At 47.8% G+C, this 23,049-nt stretch overlaps 4 protein-coding genes across 4 annotated transcripts; 1 reads left to right on the top strand and 3 right to left on the bottom strand.

Moving 5' to 3' along the window:
* Positions 1-7,277: 7,277 nt before the first annotated feature.
* LOC117894995 (nuclear speckle splicing regulatory protein 1) lies at positions 7,278-8,933 on the bottom strand. Its single transcript, XM_034802345.1, has 2 exons — positions 8,802-8,933; positions 7,278-8,741 (listed from the first exon to the last, which is right to left on the bottom strand). Exons 1-2 carry the CDS (start codon positions 8,810-8,812, stop codon positions 7,535-7,537), a joined length of 1,218 nt encoding a protein of 405 aa, XP_034658236.1. The 5' UTR covers positions 8,813-8,933; the 3' UTR covers positions 7,278-7,534.
* Positions 8,934-9,000: 67 nt separating this feature from the next.
* LOC117895007 (40S ribosomal protein S15Aa) lies at positions 9,001-10,492 on the top strand. Its single transcript, XM_034802358.1, has 2 exons — positions 9,001-9,149; positions 9,895-10,492. Exon 2 carries the CDS (start codon positions 9,897-9,899, stop codon positions 10,287-10,289), a length of 393 nt encoding a protein of 130 aa, XP_034658249.1. The 5' UTR covers positions 9,001-9,149; positions 9,895-9,896; the 3' UTR covers positions 10,290-10,492.
* A 2,903-nt stretch (positions 10,493-13,395) lies between these two features.
* LOC117898979 (peroxiredoxin 1) lies at positions 13,396-15,161 on the bottom strand. Its single transcript, XM_034808723.1, has 2 exons — positions 15,007-15,161; positions 13,396-14,348 (listed from the first exon to the last, which is right to left on the bottom strand). Exon 2 carries the CDS (start codon positions 14,346-14,348, stop codon positions 13,764-13,766), a length of 585 nt encoding a protein of 194 aa, XP_034664614.1. The 5' UTR covers positions 15,007-15,161; the 3' UTR covers positions 13,396-13,763.
* Positions 15,162-15,536: 375 nt separating this feature from the next.
* On the bottom strand, positions 15,537-22,676 carry LOC117903043 (inositol-trisphosphate 3-kinase A-like). The gene is given in 7 exon segments (XM_034814781.1): positions 15,537-16,422; positions 16,493-16,603; positions 16,682-16,950; positions 17,028-17,277; positions 17,398-17,601; positions 17,604-18,499; positions 22,509-22,676. Coding segments are annotated over 6 exon segments (1,974 nt in total). The 5' UTR covers positions 18,408-18,499; positions 22,509-22,676; the 3' UTR covers positions 15,537-16,086.
* Between the last annotated feature and the right edge of the window lie 373 nt (positions 22,677-23,049).

Genomic DNA, 23,049 nt, shown 5'->3' with positions numbered 1-23,049 from the left:
ATCATGGATGGTGGCGGAGACTATCGGGATTCGAATATTAAATTAAAGTCAGGGCTGCCCATCAAAGCCTCTTGCGACGTGAACTGTTTCAGACTTTAAATTAAAGTGGAGCTCTGTCTTTCCATTTTCATTTTAGCATGTGAGCTGCTACCCTCTGGTGTTATGCGGCTGCCTCCCACACGTCCTCCCACTGGACTGTTCCAATTTTCAGCAGTCATCCCCCGTGCTCCGCCCTTCCGACAGTCCACTGATAAGAGAAGGCAAAGAAAAACAGGGCATGATTATGTGGGCGGCGGGGCCAAGTTATTAAAATCAACAGCCATAAATTAGCATATTTTATGTTTGTCTAAATACGAGCATACCACCCACACACACCCACACCCACACCCACAGCCCAACACACACCCGGATCACGGATCCCAAGACCAGAGACCCGAGTACCCCGGGTACCCACCCAAGGGCTGAGCGAATGTGTGAAGTTTCGGCCTGTCGCATGTCCGAGAATGTCCTGCAATGTCCTTTCTGGGGAATGCAGGCCCTGCCAGACCCGAAACTGAAGTTGAATCCAGAACAGAACAGAGCAGAGCAGAGCAGAGCAGGGACTGGACACCGAATGCGAGTGCTATAAGCACATAAATCAGGACAAAGCAAAGACAAGAGTTGCAGCAGCATCCCCATGTTCCCATCCCTGTCCCCTCCCCACCACCAGCAGCAGCAGCAGCAGCCTGTGCCCAGGCCCAGCATCATGCACCCTCTCATCTCTCATCTGACCAGGACACCCACGAGGGAAATGGTAATGTGGGGTGGCAGCGGCAGAGGGGGGACTCTGCCAATGGACAAACAAGTGAGAATTTTACATTTTCCTAGCCAAAAAAGAATTTATGCAAAACAAATGTCAACAATGAGGGAAGGAACTGCAGAGAGGGCTGCGAAGTGAGTGTGGGGACAGGGGCTACCGAGGGTGAGGAATGGGATTGGGATTGGGATTGGGTTTGGGCCGAAACTGCATCTTTGTGCTTATTCGAAATCACTTGCAAATAGTGTTGTCGATAATCCCCAAAAAACATGCACAAATATACATACAATAAATGTATTTACATTTCTGCGACAATTTCGGTTTGTAAATGTTTTGGGAATTGGTTTAAAAATGTTTGACTTTGTGCTACATATCAATTATTTCACAATTTGTGAATCCTTTTGGAGCCTAGCTAAGCCTTATCGGAAACTATAATTTATAAAACAAATATAAATAATAATAATTATAATATTTTCCATTGTTTTTTTTTTATGCGTACTGTAAGTGCAGTAAATATCGATATGATATGAACATCCCTAGCTGAAAATGCATTCCCCCCCACCCCATCAGATTCCCCCCGGTCCGCGGCAGAGTGTCCGGTCCCCCACCCACTTGGCGGCTCCACAATGCGACATTATCTGTTTTAATTGCATAATAAAGCACTTTTAATTAGGTTTTTATATAAGAGCCAGCGACCCAGGCACGACCACGACCACGACCACGCCCACACCAGCAACCACGCCCCCTGCCGCCTGCCGCCTGCCTAACAACCGCAAAAGTCGTAAAGTGTGAGATGTGCATGAGAACAGCAGCGTTGAATGCTGAGGGGGGAGCGGACGTGGAGGTGGAGTGCCGCAGATGTGTTCAGATGGAATTCGGTTATAGCGGATCAGCGGTGTAGAGGGGAGTGGGGGGTGGGGAGGGAGGCTGCGAAACATAAAACAGAATCTCATTTAACAAGAAAGAAAAACTCGCCGCAGGGGCCGAAGCTCTTTATACACTTTCAGATGCAGTCTTCCCATTAGCTGGGAATTCGAATTGTATTCAAAATAAATTAGTGTAACTAAACACTGTCATAATAGATGGTAGAACAATCAATTGTAAGTATCTATTCGGGCTCTACGATTCACGGCATAACAAGGAATAAGGTGGCGAGGACCCTCCACTCGCTCTCTCTCGACTGGCAGAGGGACAAGCGCTGATGAGCCTCGAAAGAGAGCAGTTGAAGGTGATGACAACTTCTTATGAGTAAATTGCGATTTACTTATCCACGAAATACAGATACTACATTTTGGGATGCGATTTTGTGTGCATTATTTATCAAGTATTTTATATAATATGCACGCTTATGCTGTGCATCTGCTCTGCTTGCCAAATATTTCTGCAACGTCGTAATAATACCCTCTGCAAGGGTATAAAAACTTATCGTGCAAGAGGGTACGGTACGGTACGGTACGGCAGCAGCAGTCGTGAAAGGGGTGTTGATGATAATGGGGGGGCGGGTGACAAAAACTTTGGCTGTCTATAAGCTGCCCGCCCATACACACTCAAGCACACACACACACGCACAGGCACAGGCACAGGCAGAGGCAGAGGCACAGGAGCAGAGCAGAAAAAGCGAAAAAGAGCGAAAAAGAATGCAGGGGGTGAGAGTGCAGAGAGCGGGTGAAAAAGTGTAAAACTTAATCCAAGTCCAGCGAAGCTGCAGGCACGCAATGTTAACTTTGGCTTAGGGATGGCCTCAGCAGAATGGCAAGGGGAAAGTGTGTAACAGTGTGTGTGTGTGTGTGTGTGTGTGTGTGAGTGCTGAGAGCATATAAACGACCTTCAGCCTTCAGCAACGGAAGCAGCGGGAGCTCTGGCGCTGTGTTTGTGCTTCAATTATGCCAAAAATGCGCACTGACACGTAAAAATAATGCATACTTGAAGGCGCGCCACCAAACCGCACACTACAGCACACACACACACACACACACACGCACACACATCTAGGTGGAGGACGGTGGAGAAATAGGGGGCGGGGGCAGGCGTACAGAGTTGACAATGCCCGAGGAGAGGCTTGGCAGATGAACGGACGAACGGACGGCTGAGCAACCATGACAATGCATATAACATTTTAATTTCCTGCTTATTAGCCCGGCCACGCCCGCAAAAGGCAAACTAAGGCAGGGCCTCCCCCTTGCCACTACCCCTCCTCACCTTACCACACTCTACCCCCTGCCCATTCACTCACACTCGCACTCCCACTCCCTCTCCCGTACCCAGTCCCACCACACACGCAAACAACGAACGCCCGCAGCAACCACAGCCACACCACACAGTGGGGGTTAAAGGAAGTGCAGGGGAAGACCTGCAGGAAGACCTAGAGGTGCACAAGTTTCGACTCGGCGATTACCCAGCTCTGCAAATGAGACAGACTGTGGGCAGGAAACAAAGGGGAGGGGCAACAGGAGTGCAGTTCTCAGATCTTTCCGAACCAATATAAAAGATAATTTTTGAGCAAATAGAGAAATTTGCGCTAATTTTTGCGTAATTTTTACCATTACATTTCTTTAAAAATATCCAAACCCACAGCAAATTCGTAACTTTGTTACGAAGCCCCTCGCTGAATCAATGAATCAATCTGAGATATCTGAGCTGAAGCGGATTCGAGTGCTGTGGATTGACAGCTTTACGAGGCCCTTAACTTTTTCAGACTGCTGCATTTTGCTTCCTGACTACAAAAAGAACGAAACTCTCGGCTTGGAAATATTTAAAGCGTGTTCAATTTAAATAAATAGATAGGCGGTTGGGCTGTCTATCTTCCATCCCATCATTACGCCATAAACTCTTCATAGTTACATATGTACATCCATACATACATACATATGTACATCCATACATACATACATATGTACATACATATGTACATACATACATCCATCTGTACATATTGATAAAAAAAAAATCATGTTAATCCGAAAAAGTGCAGTTCCTGATGGAAAAAAAAAAGAACAAAAGCCTCCTCACACCCGCACACATAAATCTCACAGCTTTCAACATATGGCACACCCTACTGGAAAGGATTATAAGTACACCTTGGAACTGCAGAAGTGGCGCCAGGAAGCGGAGCGGCAGTGCACGGGAATAACATAATGAAAGCAGAGGAAAAGGGTGTATTTATGCAAGGTGAGGCCTTCCTGGATTACAGTGCACTCTCGCACAAGTTGACCAAGTTGTTGCAGCAGCGTCTGTGTGGGTGACACAGAGAAAGGCACATATAAAGAGAGAGCGAGGGGAAAGGCGGGAGAACCGGAATGCTTCACCTCGTATTAACACACTCTGCGGCAGAACTTAATCTAAAAAGTAAAGTAAAATAAAGCAAAAGTAGAGCATTTAAAGCAGAGCAAAAGGCAGTGGGAGCGGCTTAAAGCAGCGGCAGAGCACGGGCAGCGGCTTAAGACAGTGGCAGCGGCAGCGGCAGCGCAGCGCCATGGCAACAGAACTGCCAACGAAACGAATCTACCCCGTGACCCAAGCCAACTAACGGGATATGCGAAGATGCAATGGCAAAGATACAAGAAGAGGCTGACAGAGCGAACGCTCCATATACACATGTGTGTTTGTGCACGGTCCTGCGCTCATGTGTGTGTGAGTGGGATGCGTTTTGTTTGTCATGAGCGCTGGCATCTAGCCTACCACCCTACCCTTCCACATCCCACCCCAGCCAGTTTTTCATTACACTCTCTGTCCAATGCAGCAAACGAAATTTTTTGGATGCGTCTCACCGCGCCGCGCATTGCTTCTTGCCAAGAGGCGGCGGCTCGGCTTCTTCTACATTACCCACACATGCACACACACACTCAATGCACACACGAAATAAATCACCAGCATACACACACACACACACCCAGGGAGTCAGTGGCGTCGTGGCTGGAGCGGTAGAGTAAGTGGAACGGGGGAATGGAGGGAGGGACCTAAATGTGCTGAGCAAGTCTCTGCTCTTTCCCCCCACTCGCCTACGGCCCTGTCAACTCTGGATAAGACTAACTGCCGCTGCCTGCTGGAACGCCCGCTCCCCCTTTCCCAACCACGCCTTTGCGGTGAAAATTCCCCCTCATAGGTCCAGCCTGGCATTGAAAATGTTGATAATTGAATTTACACGTGAATGATCACAATCTTGAAGCCTTTACTAAGTTATACCCCCAGTCGCAGCCCCTGCACATAACGCCCACCCCCCTCCAACACACACACACCAAAGGAGCAAAGCCACGAGAGGAGAAGAAGAAGGAGAGTCAGATTGCATCAGTGCAATTTGGCAGAGGCCAAAAGGAAAAGCCAGAGCCAAAAGCCGCCAGACCATGTCCCGCACCATCGCCACAGGCCCAAGTAATTATGATCGTAAATTGATTAAGCAACGAGGAGCAGCAGCCAAAGAGATAGAGAGAGAGAGAGCAGCCAACCGAGGTACGGACCGCATAACGAACGAACAACGGGGTTAATGGAATTACAGTTATGCAAGCGCTGTCCTCGTGTTCTCGCTCTCCCATCCCACAACTGCAGCTGCACTGTTCCTCAGAGATATTTGCATATTCTCTCATTTCGTGGATCAGCTAAAGACCAGACCCAGAGAGAGAGAGGGAGAGTTGAATGAAATATATTTTAAATTATTTGTACATACTTCGCTGCTTAATCATGTACATAATTTTAATGCGTTAAATGACTAAGCGATCCACTTAAATGCTTATGCACTCGGCTGTCAGAATACCCTGTTCGCCCACGTTGTTGCTTAAAGCGATTATTATCAAAACCGAATTGGGCCATTCCCGCAACTGCATACCCCCAAACACAATCAATTAGAGAGGGTAAAATAATCACACCCCACTGCTCTGATCACTGCCATCAATCAGAAAGAGATGGTCGTGCATGTGTGAGTGTGGGCATGCCGCACTCTTCCAACCGATACGATCCGTTATGCGGAAGCACACTTGACGGAACGGAATGCTCATTTCATATCAAATTAATTTGCCTAAAATGTGGAACACAAATCTCGACTGCAGCACAGACAGCAACAAGGACAGGAACAGGAAGAAGAATGAGAAAGAGAAATAGCGGCAGCGCCAGCAAATGATGAAGAGGAATGTAATGAAGGAGCAGTAACAACAACAACAACAGCAGCATCAGCAGCAGAGCAGCGGCAGTAAAAGAAGAAGACATGTGAGATTGATGACACAATCAAACAGGTATGAGGGAGAGAATCACATGCATAAAAGCAGGCAAGAGTTGAGTGTGCAAGCGAGATGGCCAGAGCCGCGATGCAGTTGTTATGCGGCGCAGTGTAGAGTGCGGGGCACAGGGCCGTGCCAAATGGAAAATGGATTTCACTATTAATTTCGCTGACGACGACGACGAGGACGACTAGCACGAGGCCGACGACAAGGACGGAGAGCCCGTTGACGACATCAAAAGCGAAGCATCCGACTTGACAGCCAGGATGCAGATGCAGATGAGGACGCTGCCGTTGCCGTTGCTGCTGCTGCTGCTGCTGCTGCTCCTGCTCCTGATGCTGTGGTCTACTATGTCTGCAATGCGCCGGACCCGCTTCCTAACCATGTCAGCTATGCTCATAGCCCATGCCCGGGCTTTGCTCTTCCCCTTCATTTCTTTCCATTCCTTGCCTTTCGCTTTTATGGCGCGCGGCCCACAGCCAGCGCATCGCAGAGCAGAGCAGCGAAGGCAGGCAGGCGGCAGGCACACCTATTTTCAAAAGGGATTTCCAGCTTTTGCGGTAAAATGAAACAAAACACACAAAAAAAAAGAGAGGAAAAAAAGAAAACTAACGGCAACTTGGCTCTTTGTTATTTGGGCGTTTTGCAAGTTTTATTTTTTTTCCCCCTTTTTTTTTGTTGGCTCTTTTGGGTTTGTCGTCGTCGTCGTCATACAAAATAAATGGAATATCTTCGTGCCATGCTCCGTGCTTCTATCTCCCACCCCACCATCTACAACCAGCTCCTCTGGCTCTGTCGCCAATCCACATCCAGGGTTTCACTTCCACTTCCACTGGCACTGCCTCTTCCTCTGCTTCTATCCGTCATGCCGTAGTTGGCGCCGTGAGCTTTTTATACCCTACTCGGGTGGGTAATACAAATAACCTAGCCCAACCTTTAGAAAGCATCTCTAATTTCATGAATTATACGAGTATTTATGCATGTGCACATATTGACATAAATTTCCATTTCAAAGTACCCCAGTAGGAGTCCCTCATGGCAGAGTCTACAGGAAAACTGATAAGATCGTATTACCATATCATTGATCCGATACTTGTAATTTATATTGCTGTTATTGCTCATCGAATAAGACTTTGCAGGGAAAAACTGTTTATTTAAGATTCAACTTCAAGCCGCGTCCACCAATTCCGTCTCTGCATCGAACAAAGTACACCTAAAGGGTATCTAATGTCTCGACACACGTCGCCATCAGCATTTTCTTGGCATTTTTTTCGAAAGCGCATAAAGAGGGAGCGAAGGAAAGAAGGAAAATTGCAACTTATGCTAAATATTTGCACCAAGGGGGTTTGTCCCCAGAAGATGCCTTTGTGGTCCCGAAGCTGAAACGGCCATGCACATGCATAAATAAACTATGACACGGGGGACAAATTGGAATTAACATAATAAGCAAACAATGGACAAATCATTTTTTGTTTTCGAGTTTCGGTTATTTTCCCTTTTTAATGCGTTGCCAAAACTTTTCTAATTGCATTCAGCCCTGACGGGACTTCTTGCGCACCTGATAGCGGGCCAGTGCCGCCTCAAGGACTTTGCCCACGGTCCGCTTGCGCCAGATCAGAGTACGGTCGACGGTCGGCTTGGTTACCGTGGGGATGGGCAGGTTCTTCACATCAGCATCCTTCGTATCCCCATCGTCATCCTTTGATTTGGACTTGGGATCTGCCATCGCTTCCTTGCTGACATCTTCGGGCTTCTCTGGCTGCTCCGTTTTCCGCTTCTTGGCTGGGTCTTGACTATTGGACTGCTCTGACTTACTTTCCTTCTTGGTCTGCTTCTTGGCCTGCGCCTGCTTCATGTTCTTTTCCTTCTCATCCTCCACCTCATCTTCGCTGGAATCATCGATGCTGAAATCAGAGTCCGCATCTATGTTGTTGTTCAAGTGCGCCAGCGAGCTGGCTGCATTGCCTGGCTTGTTGTCGGCCGAATCTGGAATTGTGGTTGGCTTGGCAGGAGACGCGGATGGCTGATTCTCTTCATCCTCAGAAGCACGGCGTTTTCTGTAGCTGCGGTGCTTTGGCACATCCGCTTTGATGGGCTTGTAGGCCACCTCCTCGGTGGATGGTGCTGTCTTCGGTTTGGCCACCTCTGTCTCTGTGGTGCCCAGTTTTTGCTCGTACAAATGTCTGTAGAAGCCGTCCAGATCCTTTTGCTTGGTCACATCGCCTATGGCCTCAAGGTAGTCGGCCCGCTGTTCCTTTTCTTGGAGCTCGCGCATGGACTCGAGCCTTTTGCGATACGCTGCTGTCACATAGGTGTCCTTGTCTTTGTACATTTCGCCCTCAGCTTCGCGGTCCTTCTGCACTTGCCGCTCGACACGCAGCTCCTTCTCTAGCTTCCGCCGCTCGGCGTGCTCCATGAGGCGGTTGATGTACTTGGCCTTGCGGGGCTCCTGGCTCTTGCTCTGCTTGGCCTCGTCGCGTTTGTTCTCCATTTCATCGTAGAGCTCGTCGTACTGGAATATGGTGGGATCCTCGGCCAGGGCCTTCTCCTGCATGCGGCGTGCCACCCGGCGCTCCATTACACTGGGTCCACCGGTCACGCCGGCTTTGGGTCGCATTTGTGGGGCATTCTTACTGTCGTCGGAGTCGCTGCTCTCGTCGAATACGGACGGTTTAATGGGCGGCTTGGCCGGCCTGGCAGCCTCCTTCTTTTGCTGCCCCGGTATAGTCAGGCCATACCTAAGATCATGATTCCCACATTAATAGTCATTTTGTTAATTTATTTCATGCAATACTCACGGTTTTGACATTTCTTTTTGTTTTTTTTGTTTGTTTATTTGGCCGCGGATTTCACTAATGAAATATACCACCTGACAGTCCAAAATATACCGAAATATACTGTAAATATACCAATTAAGACCAAATATAAATACAATGTTTATATTTTTGAAGTGTGACCGTAGACACTTCTTCAGAAAACGGCATATTTTTGGTCACGGCTCTGATAGGCAGCAGCAGAAGCAACTCTGGGTGCTCCAAAGCAACCCTGCGAGCTGTCAAGTGTCAGATGCGGCCTGCCCGACTTCCTCTTTCTCTTTTCCGATACGTTCGCGGTCGTGTAAATTTGTGTTTGCAAATCAATCCTAGGTAATCGTCGCTAATTTAATAGATTTGTTAAAGTAAAGCCAAAAAATGGCAAGCCAAATGTGTCCACTGTGGTTTAAACCATAGATTTAGTGCGAGCGCGATGCAAAATATGTGAAAAATGTTATTCTTTTTATATTTTTTTTGTTGTGAGCCAAAGTTTATCCAAATACTTGTTGGCCGACAGTGGTTACGCCGAACACTGCCCGCTTGGCCCAATGTATAAACAAGACATTGGCCATCAATGAATGAGTCCTAAGAATATCTAAATCTATTTTTTTTGCCAATTTTTTTATGTGTGGCGGCGTTTTTGGGCTGTGATTCCTGCCCGGTGAGGGAGATGTCAGCTGTGTGTGTGTGTGTGCGACTGCTGTTGTTGTTGCTGGTGGTTGTGTGTCGTCTGTAAGCTGGCTTCAGGCGAGAGCATCCGAGGCATTGACCTAGGGAATCTCTAAGCCGGCATATTGATTAGGGGGAGCACCGTCCTCCCCCAAAATCTATCTGTTGGCTGTTGTTGTTTACACCATGTAACGGCATATGCCCAGACAGAGGAACTCACACAGCCAAGCATAGGAGTTCGCACACATACACACACACACACACACACACACACACAGGCAATGGCGGCCGCCCTGGAGTTTTTTTCATGTATTTTGCACGTGCTAGCTTTTGGGCAAAGTTTTCTTCTGTTTTTTTGATTGTTCTGCGAGAGCCGTGAACTAATTTGTCTCGTTTTCACATTTTGCAGCCATGGTGCGTATGAACGTATTGGCCGATGCCCTTAAATGCATCAACAACGCGGAGAAGCGTGGCAAGCGCCAGGTGCTGCTGCGTCCCTGCTCAAAGGTGATCATCAAGTTCCTGACTGTGATGATGAAGCACGGCTATATCGGCGAGTTCGAGATTGTCGATGACCATCGCTCTGGCAAGATTGTGGTAAACCTTACCGGACGCCTCAACAAGTGTGGCGTCATCTCCCCACGGTTCGATGTGCCCATCAATGACATTGAGAAGTGGACCAACAATCTGCTGCCGTCCCGTCAGTTCGGCTACGTTGTCTTGACCACCTCGGGCGGTATCATGGATCACGAGGAGGCTAGGAGAAAACATCTGGGAGGCAAGATCCTCGGCTTCTTCTTCTAAGCAAAGCTACGGGCGGCGTCTAACAACCTAAATGCTTAAGCTAAAGCGTCTGTGTGGGAGTTTAATATGTAAAATGTTGTTTTATTTCACACCCAGCACGGGGCCGAGGAGAGGATTTCATTCAAGCATAAAGTAAAAGCAGCAAATCTGAATGTTCACAAAGTTAAACGCGAAATAAAATGATTTGATACATATTAATAGTAATCAAGATTTTTTTGTATAATTTGTACACACTGTAACATGTAAGCCGAAAAGATGAATGAAAATAATAGTAAATCAATCTGACAACGTGAAACTAAGCTCATCCGTGTGTATAATTGTAACCGAAGTTAGTTCGTTGCCAAGTGAATGAGTGTGTGAAATGCAAAGCCATTTATATCTGTAAATCATTTTCACATTGTTAATTGTACCAGTCAGATCTAGAAGGAACTGCACCCCCTGTCTTATATCATTGTCAAGATTCAGCATGGCGCCAACACTCTGTGGAGCTTGATTGTTGATTTGTTCGAGTTTCAACGAGAGAGAAGGCTGCGCTACAAAGCGCATTGTGCAACAGGGCGCTGTGGAAAAACATGCTACAGTCAACAGGCAGTTAGATACACGCTCGCTGTTAAATTTCCAATAATCAAAACAAACTGCACAATCTTAAAAAGTAAACATATTGGCGGGAAAACACTGCTTTGCAGCCCTCGCATTAAACATAAGAAATGGCGCGCACGGTCACACCATACGCATGTGCTGTACAACGCTCATTTCTGGCACTGGATCAGCTGTTTGATTGGCACTGCCAACTGGTTGTAGGCTCCCAGCTGGCCCGCCTAATTGCTGTCGGAATTCAAATAATAATCAATTTGATGAGCAAAGTAATTTTCCCCCGTCATTATCTCTTACATTAGCTGCTTCAAAGTTCTGTTCGTACGAGACAGCGCTTGCTCAAATTATAGTTTATAAGTATCTGAGAGGCGCAACAAAGCAATTTTCCATCATAATCATTTAAAATTAAAAATCTTTTTGCACAAAATTACAGAAAAACTTTAATTATATTGAATGTTTAAGGAAAATGCGCATTAAATTTAATTTTCTAGTGAACGGCAAGCACATTGAAATTGCTAAAGAATACATTTCCGAGCCGACTGTTGACCCCTTGACCTTACCCATTAAAAGTGAATCAATAATTTCGACAATCAATCGAAACTGCAACGAAAACATTGCCGACTATAATCTGACATGGTAATTGCAGGTTGTGTCAAACACACCCACACCCAATTGATGTCCGGGAAATGTTCCATAAATACTTATCAGCCACAGAACTAAACAATAATAACTATCGACCCACCCTGCACGTTGCGTGCAAGCGGCAGAAATATAATTGATGAGCCAATCTGGAGTACACACCCCACCCACGCCTCTCCTCTACCCTTCGGCGGTACTATTGAAAGGTCATAAGCAGCCGCGGACTTATTCATTTCATTTTTGATTACCGCACAGCCAATACACGTAGGACTCTGCGTACACGGGCCATTATCTATTATCTACGAGTATTTTGCCATTTTATTTTATTTTCCACACGACCCAAACCCTTGAGGCAATGGCTGCCCAGCACCAACACAGCAAAGGAACCACAGAGCCAGCGATTATCATTAGATTCTTGCTTTATCAGTCTATAAAATAATCAAATTACGCGACAGACCAGACAGCACACTATGTGTATAATATATGGTGCGAGTATGTGCTTTCCGGGTATTTCAATGTCATTTGATTTGGAGCAGCAAGTCCGAGTCCTGCTTTTCATTCGATTAAATGCATTTCTTTACGTTCATCGATACACAGATATGTACAACATATGTACATATGTATGTATACATGTGTATGTACCGTTGTTCGACAATTGAAAGTCATTCAAACCCAACGCCCTCAATTTGGCTCAGACGCAGATTATTCCACTTTTTTGTACACTGTTTTCTGTGTTCAGAAAAATGTTTCTTTCCAGTAAACGCAAACGCTTTGGTCGCACAGCTCTCTGGGCAGTGATTCAGCAAAAGCCAAATGGCATTTGTAATTTTTACTCTTTTTTTTTTGCAGCTGTCTCGACGCTTATGAATATGAATAGATCTTGCGATAGTTGGCTAACATCAGCTCAGGTAAAATCAAAGTGGAAAAGGGAATATCTGGAACGGCGAAGCAGGGATGCTCTGCAGTGCAAGCTTTCATTTATTTTACATGAACAAATACTTTAAATAATAGCTTGTTCGCAGTTGTGTGTTGTCGAGTAGTTAACATGCGAGCAAACATTTTTCTCGGCTGATAATAGCCAACGGAATGACTGAGAAAATATGCTCTCTCTCCATAGATAAAGTTGGAACGATACGATCGCACCATTCGAAAGGGTTCCCCTTCTGTTCTGTTTTCTGGTAGCTTCGATCGGCGACACGGTAACAGCGCCGAAGCTTTTTCCACGATTCGCAGCTGCTTGTACATACACATACGTACATACATATACACACATGAAGAAGCACACTTACTCACATTTGTGTAAACTAGTTTGGCCAAAGAGTAAACCGACTCGACTCAGACTGACAGGCGGATCGTGTGATGCGCTGCAACACACGTAATAGGTGGGACGCAAGCGAAACATCTCACTCCATCCATCCATCACTTTCGCACACACACACACACACACAGAGACATCCCGCCAAGACCTGCTTAATATGCACGACATCCACGTCACCAGTCGCCGGCTTGCACTTAACATTGAAAAGGAAAACGGGAATCCAAAACGGGAATAAATACGCTGGCGAAAAGGGGAAGTGCAGCAGCGTAACGTAACCTACTGCCGCCACTGTCACTGTGTCATGCATCAGCTGGTTTATTTCGTGCTCTGTGGACTTGTGACGTTGGGCTCCGTTCCGTTCCGGAATTCTTAGCATATTAATACGCCTCCGTATAATCAACGGCGATTGCGAAATACGTCTCCGGTCTCTGTCTGGGACATGCGATAAAAGTCAGCAAGCCGCATGCATGCAGATAAGCAGGGCGAAAGTCCGCCTCTCGCCCCTCGCCCACAAAGGCCTCCTTCCTCCTCCGATAAAGACCCACGTGTCCGGCGTAGTATTCAATACAGTTTTATTGAGGCAAAATTACCAATTAAGAGCAAACTCAAATAAATCACTTTCTGCTTAGGTAATGTGTGTGTGTGTGTTTGTGGTGTTGTGTTGGTGTTGTGTGCAATGCAGGGGTGGAGAAAGAGCCAATTATTTCACAGTTTCTGTTCACAAATCATAATAATATGCATACCACTCTCGTATATAGATGAGGAACTAGCTCTAGGGTTTTGGGTTTTATTATATTATATTTATGGTATTCAAATGTGTGTGGTGTGTGTGTGTGTGTCTGTGCAATGCGATTCGAATCGTCCTGGACTCGCCAGGGCCGCAGCACCGCACAGGCCCAGCGCCCACACAGATGTTCAGCTTCTTAGGATGTGGTGGCAAAGTACTCCTTGGACTTGGTGGGGTCGGCCACCATGGTCTTCTGGCCGGGCTTCCAGTTGGCTGGGCACACCTCTCCGTACTTGTCCGTATACTGGAAGGCCTGGACGAGGCGCAGAGTCTCCTCAACGCTGCGGCCAACAGGAAGATCGTTGATGGTGATTTGACGCAATTTCTGCTTGTCGTCGATGATGAAGAGGCCACGGAAGGGAATACCAGTCTCCTCATCCAGAACACCATAATCGCGGGCCACCTTCATCGACTTGTCAGCCAGCAGCGGGATGTCCATGTTGCCCAGACCGCCCTGCTTACGGGCGGTGTTGATCCAGGCCAGATGGGTGAACTGGCTGTCCGTGGAGCAGCCAATCACCTCGCAGTTGATCTTGCGGAACTCGGGTGCATTCTCCGAGAAGGCAATGATCTCCGTGGGGCACACAAAGGTGAAGTCGAGCGGATAGAAGAACAGCACCAGGTACTTGCCCTGGTAGTCGCCCAGTTTGATGTCCTTGAACACGCCATTGACCACGGCGGTGCCGGCGAAATTGGGTGCAAGCTTCTGTAGTTGGGGCATCTAATGGGGGCAAGAGAAAAGGTTTTATGTAATAAGTAAAAGCTAAGCTCAAGTCCACAAGATGGCGTCTGTCTAGCCATAATGTAGCGGTTCACCCCTACATATGTACATACATACATACATACATATGTATGTATGTACATTTCTGGACATTTAATTGTAATGAAGGTGGCCAAATATTTGCACCAATTGAACATTGGGCACGTTCGAGTGCGGATGTGTGGGTTTAATTACAGAAATCGAAACTATTTGCCGCATTTTGCGCATATTTTAACCCTATTTCGTGTTCTTCTTTGATTCAATTTTTCTACAGCCGGCGGCACACACTGCGAGTGTTTGCTGGTGTGTGTTTGTGTGTGAGGCTGCGTCTGCCCTGTGCGTGCGTGTGTTGGTGCTCTTGAGCGAGGGACGGACGGACGTGCCAATAAAGCACAAAGTGAAAGAAAAGACTACAAAATACGGTACGGTGCGGTGCGACAAAAAAAACTTGTGAAATTATCTGCGACTCAAATCATCAGCACACCGCAGCACACACAGCAACAACAAATAAAAGGAAAATCAACTACGGCAATGGTAATCATGATTGGTCTTACACTCCACAGTAGTTTCTCTTTGACTTTGGTTAGTATTTGCGAAATATTCATTGTCGGACACTCACTTTAACCTGTTGGATATAGAATGTAATGGACTTCCGCTTTGGATGACTCGGGTCGATCTTAGATCTGGTTGAAAATAACACAACCTTTCGGCACGGTAACAAAATCGAGAATGGAGCGAGATATAGATATAGTTATAGTTAATGGGTAGCCCCTCTCTCTCTCTCCCTCTCGCTCTTTGCGCCAAATCGTGTGCTTCAGCACCAGTGTTACCGAACGCGGTATTTTAAGCGCATGGTATAATTATTTTAGGTGGGGAGCTTTTGCGGGGAATAATTTCTGCTATGGCGCATGTCGAAATAACAAAACTCACATCTACCCAGTGGGTAGTGATTGGTTTGCTATGAACATTAGAGTTTGGTTCAAAATTGTGTAAGCTCTGCCAGCACAGAACATATTGTTCGCACCTTCCCTACTTGTACCATGGCCCTATCGATTGCTGCGACTGCGACCCCGCGTTGGCTATCGCGTGCAGCTTTACCTTTTGGCGCGTGTATATCGCCTTTCAAATCATTTAATCACACGCTTATCAAAGTTTCGGTTTCGAACTGAATTTAATAGTGCACAATTAGTATGTATTTAGTAGGTAATCGCAATAACGTTACATTAATAACAATACAACTAAACTCTGCTCTTAACATTATGGATTACATATTATTATTCTGATTGATTTCATTTCATTTTTGCTACATTTGTACGCGCTTCGTGGGGTTGTGCCATCTTGCATAAATAAATTACTTGGTCAGCAGCAGCAGCAGCAGCAGCAGCGCAAATAAGCTTCAGGGACATTTACTTGTACATTTTGCATGCATTTATCTGCACTTGCATATTGTTTATGTAAATGTATGTAAATATATCTATAAGTTTTGTTTACATATATATCGTATAGGTATATTCTGTTTCAGTCTTTTTCTTTAAATTTAACGGGTTAAATGTATGTAGTTTATATAAAAAAAAAAAAAAAAAAGAAGAGAACTATTTTCTAGCCTAAAGTTGGGTTTTTAGGGGGAATATTCAATCGTGTTTCGTGCTACTCAGGGGCTCAGCCCCGTCCAACCTTTCTTCCTGCAACGAACTTGGTTTCACTCCTCGGCTCCTCCTGCTGCACCATCCTCCTCATTTTTGGATGGTTCTGCGTCCTTTTCGAGGGTCGCCTGCAGCTCGACGAAGATGTCAATGAGATTGTTGATGCCAATCAGGTAGCCATCCTCGTGGTTGCCCACCTTCCACGCCGAATAGTGATCGATGTGCAGCTCCGGCGGCAGTGCCATCGTCTTGGCAAAGTCAATCAGCCAGATGCTGGCATGGGTATGATCGTGCACAAATAGCAGGGAGCTGCCGATCACCTCGTGGGTCTGGAAGAACTCGGACACGGCCAGAGTGGCGCGTATGGCGCGCAGTCGCTGTATATAACGCGGCTGGGGGAGAGAGAGAGAGAGAGAGAGAATGCCATTAGCGTGGCTCCAGGGGCGACAGCTATACACCTACCAGAATCTGGGCATGGCCGCTGAGGAACTCCATGAAGGCCAGTTTGATTTGTTCGCGTGACTTGGTCGTTTTGAAATCTTTGGAGCTGGTGCCATCGCTCTTCTTGATGCCCTGCGAAAGTGAGAGAAGGAAAACGTTCATTTTGTGTCTCTTTGGCACCTTTCGCTTGTGCGTCCGAGGGGCGCTCACCTCGATGCGAAAGCCCAGCGTGGCCGTGCTGGAGATTGTCTCACGCCAGACCATGTAGCGGGGCTTAGTCACCGCCTTGGCCGCATGCTCCTCCAGTGTGGGCGCCTGGGCGTCGATCTGTATCATCTTGTCGTACATGTCCTTGCGCAGCTTGGGCTTCTCCTTGGCCTTGGACAGCTCCTCCTCGAGGTAGGTGCGCACCCCCACCTTGCAGTCCATCACGCATGGCTGGACGTAGTCGCTCAGCAGGTCCTGCAGCTGCAAGTAAACTGCTGACATGGCAAGCCAGGGGGGTACGGATCAGAATGGGCATCAGCAAGAGAACAAAATCAAAGGCGCAACTCACGGTCACCATCCTCGCTGGTCACCTGACCCTTGAAGACGGGCACGTAGGGCCGCAGCAGGTCCTGCATGAGGATCTGAAAGCATTCCTCCTCCTTGGGGCAGAGCTTCTTGAGGACGGTGCCCGGCTCGGGACCGGCCTTGAAGTTGCCCTGATGCCCGGCCAGCTGGACCCATGGATAGCGCTGCTTCTTGTACGTCTGAAAGAAGGGCGTCCATTGCACAATGTTCCGAATCTTCCGCCAGCCAGAGCTCTGCAAAGAGCAGAAGGAGGAGATTAATGAACAGAGCAAAACAGATGCACAGGAAACAGCATAGAATGAGCCAAGGAAGCGAGAACAGCTGGAGGGGCTCCTCTCGTTGTCGCTCGTTACCTTCTTGGTGCCCGGCGCACCGCCACCGCCACCGCCTGCCGCCGTCGCTGATGTCGAGCCGGAGGAGGCGTTCGGGGCGCCCGAGGTGGACACATCCGAGTCCCACTCGGAGCTCAGATCATCGCTGCTGGCGTAGCCGTAGTCCCGCGGCATGGGCACCTCCAGCAGCGACTTGGAGTACTGAATGTAGCCCGGACACAGGCTCTCTGGCCCAGCGGCGAATGGGAGCGCCGCGGCCCCAGTCCCAGCGCCGTGGGCGAGCTCGGGGACCCGGAACCCGAACCGGAGCCCGGCGGCAGCGAGTGCTGCTGCGAGAGCTTCCGGCTCCCCGCCAGATTCAGATTGAGGCTCATGTTGTGCGCCATTTGATCGCCCGAATTGGCCGTGATGCTGATGGTCGGCATGGAGAGCTTCTTCTCCGCGCGCTGCCGAATGCCGTGGGCCTGGGCAAAGGCCAGGCTGCACTTCCTCGACTGCATGTTGTTGCCCGACAGCTTGCGGCGGAAGAGTTTCTTGACGGTGCTGCTGGTGGTGGTGGTGCCGGAGCTGCTGCCGCCGCCAGTCGCCTCTGGATGTCCATTGTTGGTCTCCGCCTCGCTGCCCGCATCCGCGTCGCTGTCTGCGGCCGCTTTCTTCGGCACACGGCCGTCATCCTCCTCCTCCTCCTCCTCCTCTTCCTCGTCGTCCTCCTCGTCGTCGAAGCGGAGCTTGGCTATGTCCTCGGGCGACACGTCGGGGAAGTGCAGCAGCTTGACGGTCACCTTCTTGCCCGCCTCATTGTAGTACACCTCCTTGGCGCTCATCCTGTCAAAGTCCTCGTAGATGCGGACCTGCGGCGAGGGCGGCGGCGTCGGCGGTATCTGATTCTTGCTCAAGCTCGCGGAGCCCTGGAGCGGCAGTGCGCCGGCAGCGGTAAGTGGTGTCAGCAAAGGTTTTCCAGCTGCTGGCCGGGGCGACTTCTGCTTCTGCTTCTGCTTCTGTTGCGGTTGGGTGAGGGCGCACACGGACATTTTACACGACCTGCGTCGGGGACAGACGCTCGATGCTCCACTGTCGCATTAGGCGGCACGATTCCGACACAAAATTCAGATTGCAGCTGCAACTGCGGCAGAGATGTGGACACAAAGATAGAGATACAAAGCGGGAGAGAGAGAGAGAGAGAGGGGGACAGAGAGAGAGGCCAGCTCATTGCCGATGCTGGGGCTGATGGCGGTGGCTGCGGCTGCATTTTTGATTTTCTGCACATTTGCGAACCCGTTCGCTCCTTAAACGCCAACCGTCAGCCAGCCAGCCAGTCAGCAGATCTCTCCTTCAACTCCAAGTGCCTGGCCCACTGGTCCCTAGCTTTCTGCTGTCTGATGAGTGTTTGGGATGCCCTGCAGGCAGCCAGAGAGCAGCATAAAAAGAGAGAGAGATCCAGAACTTGTCCCAAAGCTGAAGATATTTGCCCACTGCAAATGGGACCTCTAATGGGACTACACCGAGCGATCTATGAGGGTATTGTTGCTTCGTTGTTGCTGCTGATGTGCAGATTTGACTTGTCTGCTTTTGGGGGCTGCTGCTGTGGCAGCCGTTGGGCGCGCGCACATCAATCAAAATTGATTAAATTTAAGACACATGTTTGTGCCATGTAACAGCACAGATGAAGCGAAATAAAAACAAAACACGGAGAAAAAGCACACGTAAGTAGGCATTGTCGAAGCGTGTTGGCATCTTGGCAGCTCCATCTGCGGCATCCACACCATCGGTGCCACAAGCCACCGCAAGCCGCAGCGGCAACTAGAAGCAAGTGGAAACCGCCCAGACCAGAGTCGGGCAAGGCAGCTCAAGGCAAGGCAAGGCAAGGCAATCCGAAACCCAAATCGAACAACACATTATGATAATAATGGAAATGCCAGCAGCAACAGCAGCAGCAGCAATGAGCTGCTATCCAGTTACGCCAGCCAGTGCACAGCGCGACAGACAGGCGGACAGACAGGCGGACAGACAGACGGACTGAATACTGAATATACATACGAGTCTGTGGCATATACTATATACATACATACTGCCATAGAGTTTGGTTTGGTATACTGAAATTTCTTTATAACATTTGACGTCATTTGCAAAAGTTGACGCTGTCGCCGCTAGGCGATAACGAAGCAACACAACCAGCAACACCCCAAATAGACGACAGGCCGACCGGCAAGCGAGTGGAAACCTTGCTGGAACACAACGTTGGCTGCGACACGATCATCGTTGGATCTAGTTTCCACACAATTAGGATATATACTAACTGTTCTGTGTGCTGTATCGTTGGGTGCGCTGCTTCAGGGTTTGATCTTTGTTTCTTTTCTGTCTGCGTGTGCTAAAAGATCTTTCTGAACTTTTCTCTGAAGCGAAGTTCTTCCACAGTCTTAATTATATTGAAAAGTTTCCTTTCTTTTATACTTCTGGAACTTGTCCATTAGCCTCGAGTTTACTTGTGACATAATGCCCTCAAAATATCAAATCACATCTAATGATATTCAATTTCAATCCACAAACCAGTGGCGTGCAGTGCCTGAGAGTGTCCTTTCGCTTAAGGGACATTTGCACAGCGACTCAAACGTTGTTCCTTTCCATAATGATACCTAGTAAAGTGTTCCAGTTTAGGCACTTCTCAAAGATAAGATCCCTTAATTAAAAATTGATGCATGTTGCACATTTTCTATAATTTAATCTCTAAGTCTGTCCATCTCCTTATCCTTTGTTCACATCCTTTTCCTATCTATCCCCTGGCACTAAATTTCAGTGATAATTGCTGCTTTTATTATGTTTCTTTCATATTTCTTCCTGCTCTATTCTCATTCTCGTTTCTAGTTAATTGAATTATCTCTTTAGCATTCTCTTTACTTTGCTTGGCGCTCTCTTGCCTGCTCGACTCTCTGGAATGCGAGTGGGATCTATTCGGTTCGATTTGACTCGCTTTGGATCGTATCGCAACGACGCTGGTGTCCGATCCGTCCTTAAATACAAATTTGCTGTCCGTTATCTAATAAAAACAATTGTACAATCTTCGATGCCGTCAGCAGCAGCAGCAGCAACAGCAACAAAAGCAACAACAACAGCGTCAACGATAAAGACTCGGATATACTCGATGTGGGAGATATGCATGGGCGGGAGGGGAGCGTGTACCGTGCATATAGATACATATTATCGGAGCGTGTGTGGGGGTACGTAATGCCTGGAATCTCCTCCACACCCACAACACCCCGACCGACACCCCGCCCCACACCCTCCTCTCCCAAAGCAAATATCGACCAAATGGACTCTACATATGCGCTTAATGCGCACCATTCACATTCGCATTCGCATTCGCATAACAATATCTCTTTATTTCGCTTTTAACTACCAAAAGCTTCAAATTAATAAAGTAAACATTTTCCCCTATTTCTTTTCTCCCATGGCAATGTGTGGCTTGTGGCGAGTGTTTGAATACCCTTTCCTTTTCGTGTACGCATCAATATGCTCTCACTTAGGTCTATAATGGATAAGATTATTTGGCGAAAGAAAGAAACGATCGAATTTTGTTTATAATATTTAGTTTTCATGGCAAGTCTTTCAGTCTTTCGTAAAGTAAATCCTGCCGCTAATCGCAGAATTAGTGCATGAAATTTTGAATATTTATTTTATTGTATATTTTCTGTCATCTTGTGAGGGTATTTGAAGCTTCGTTTGCTTGCTGCCCAAACCTGGCTTTCCTTTACTTTCGTTTCGTTTCGTTTCTTGCTGCTGCCATTGACGCACAGAATTAAATGGTTTTGGCTTTGGGATTCGCTTTTGGGAGGTCGGATGGATCGTCATGTGGGTGGGTGGGGTAGGCGCCTCAACGCCGCGGCGGATGTTCATGAATCGATCGCCACACCAATTAAGGCCATGGGCAGGGGTCTAGGGGGGGATGGAGGGAGGAGCACAGTGATGGCCGGCATGGGCGAGGGTTTAGTTCCATTTTTGGGCGCTTAATGAGCCTCAATTGCCGAATTGCTGAATTTGCCTGTACGAAAATAAACACGATTTCTGTATGCGTTTGTTTGCCTCTTCAATTATATAATTCACATCTCAGATACCCTTGAAAAGACTTGGCCACTTGGACTTTGATCATGTCCGGGGGGCATATTTTGAGTCCCTTAATTGGCTCTAACTTTGCACAAATCTTAGCTAAAGCTGCACCTAATTTATCTGCCGAGGGAGAAATCTTCCATAAAGAAAATCAAAGAGTATCAATCGCTTCGGCCTCCCCACACCCCCAAAGCTAACGTTCGTTTCCTGGCGGAGGGGGGTTTTGGGCTGTGGTTCCAAAACTGCGTAGCTCTCTGGGCGTAGAGAGTGTAAGGTGAGGCGGCACTAGTGCCTAGTGAGTGCCTGTGTGGTAGCGTGGTTAGGGGGCGGCAGAGAGAGTTCTCATTGACGTCGTCGTTTGTGTTGCTATTGTTATTGTTATTATTGTTGTTGTTGTTGTTGATGTGTAAATGTTTACATAAACTTGAATAGAATGAATTTTCGGTGCAAAAGTCAGTTTTTGTTTAGATATTTCGTATAAAAGTTTTGAATTTGAATGCCGATCGATACCCGCCGCGGAGTCTCTCTCTCTCTCTCTTTCTCTCTTATCATTTATTTCTCTTTCGCTGTGATAACTTCTAGCTCGGTCTCTCTCTCTCTCTCTCTCTGGAGGGGGCTTTGGCGGCGCGTGGTTCAATTAACACACTTTACAGCTAGTCCCCAAAAAAGTTGAAGACTTTCTTCCGTTTTCGCAAGAAAAGACAACAAAGAGTGCACAAAAACAAAAATACATACACACAAACAAAAAAACACAAGACACTGTTCCAAAAAGCCAGGCACAAAATATTTTAATTAAAATAAGAACGAAAACAACAACGAGCAAAATATCAGAATCAAAAAAATGATAATTTTTGGAATTCTTTTTGTATGTTTTTGTTGCTGTCTTCGGAAATGTTGTTGTTGAGGCGCTTGACGTCGCTTGGGAGAGTGGGACACGGAACGGAGCGTAAGTGCGGAGGGAGGGGGCCCAAGGAGAGAGTGGAACACTTGGAGCACACATGCACGCACGCACACCACACTCGTTGGCATACAAAGCTTGGACAGAGCGAGAACGGTATACGGTGGAATCACACGCGGAAAAGACACGACAGCGGCACGATGAGAAAAGACGAAACAACGGGAGCCCGAGCCAGCCGCACGCGATCGCTGCAAAAGCTCAACTGGTCGACTCTGCTCTGGAACTGAAACAGAAACCGAAACCGAAACTGAAACTGAACGGAACTGAATTGAATGGAGCAGAGGCGCAGCACAGACAGTCGGCCGACCGACCAACCAACCAACCGACCGACCCACAGAGCCGCCCCACCGCCGACGAGCAGCGCCAGGCAAAAGCAGAAGCAACGGGAACGAGCGGGTGTCCTCCTCCTCCTCCCAACTATCGCACAATGGCAGCCGAATTGAAGCTGTTCAAAGAGAGACAGAGTGAGGCGGAGAGGGAGGGAGAGCGAGAGGCTGAGGCTGGAGCTGATAAGATGGGACGGGTGGTTGGGTGCATGCGGACAGAGGAGTGTCGACATGTCGAGTGGAATGAGGGTGCAGCAGCAGCAGCAGCAGCAGCAGCCACAGTGGGAG

Source organism: Drosophila subobscura, chromosome A (genome assembly GCF_008121235.1).
Source record: "Drosophila subobscura isolate 14011-0131.10 chromosome A, UCBerk_Dsub_1.0, whole genome shotgun sequence".
NCBI classification, from domain to species: Eukaryota; Metazoa; Arthropoda; class Insecta; order Diptera; family Drosophilidae; genus Drosophila; species Drosophila subobscura.
The sequence above is the reverse complement of the archived record's forward strand: the minus strand, read 5'-3'. Positions and strand labels throughout refer to the sequence as shown.

Coding starts and splice junctions, on each gene's coding strand:
- LOC117895007 (XM_034802358.1), top strand. CDS start 9,897: ATGGTGCGTATGAACGTATTGGCCGATGCCCTTAAATGCATCAACAAC.
- LOC117898979 (XM_034808723.1), bottom strand. CDS start 14,348: ATGCCCCAACTACAGAAGCTTGCACCCAATTTCGCCGGCACCGCCGTG.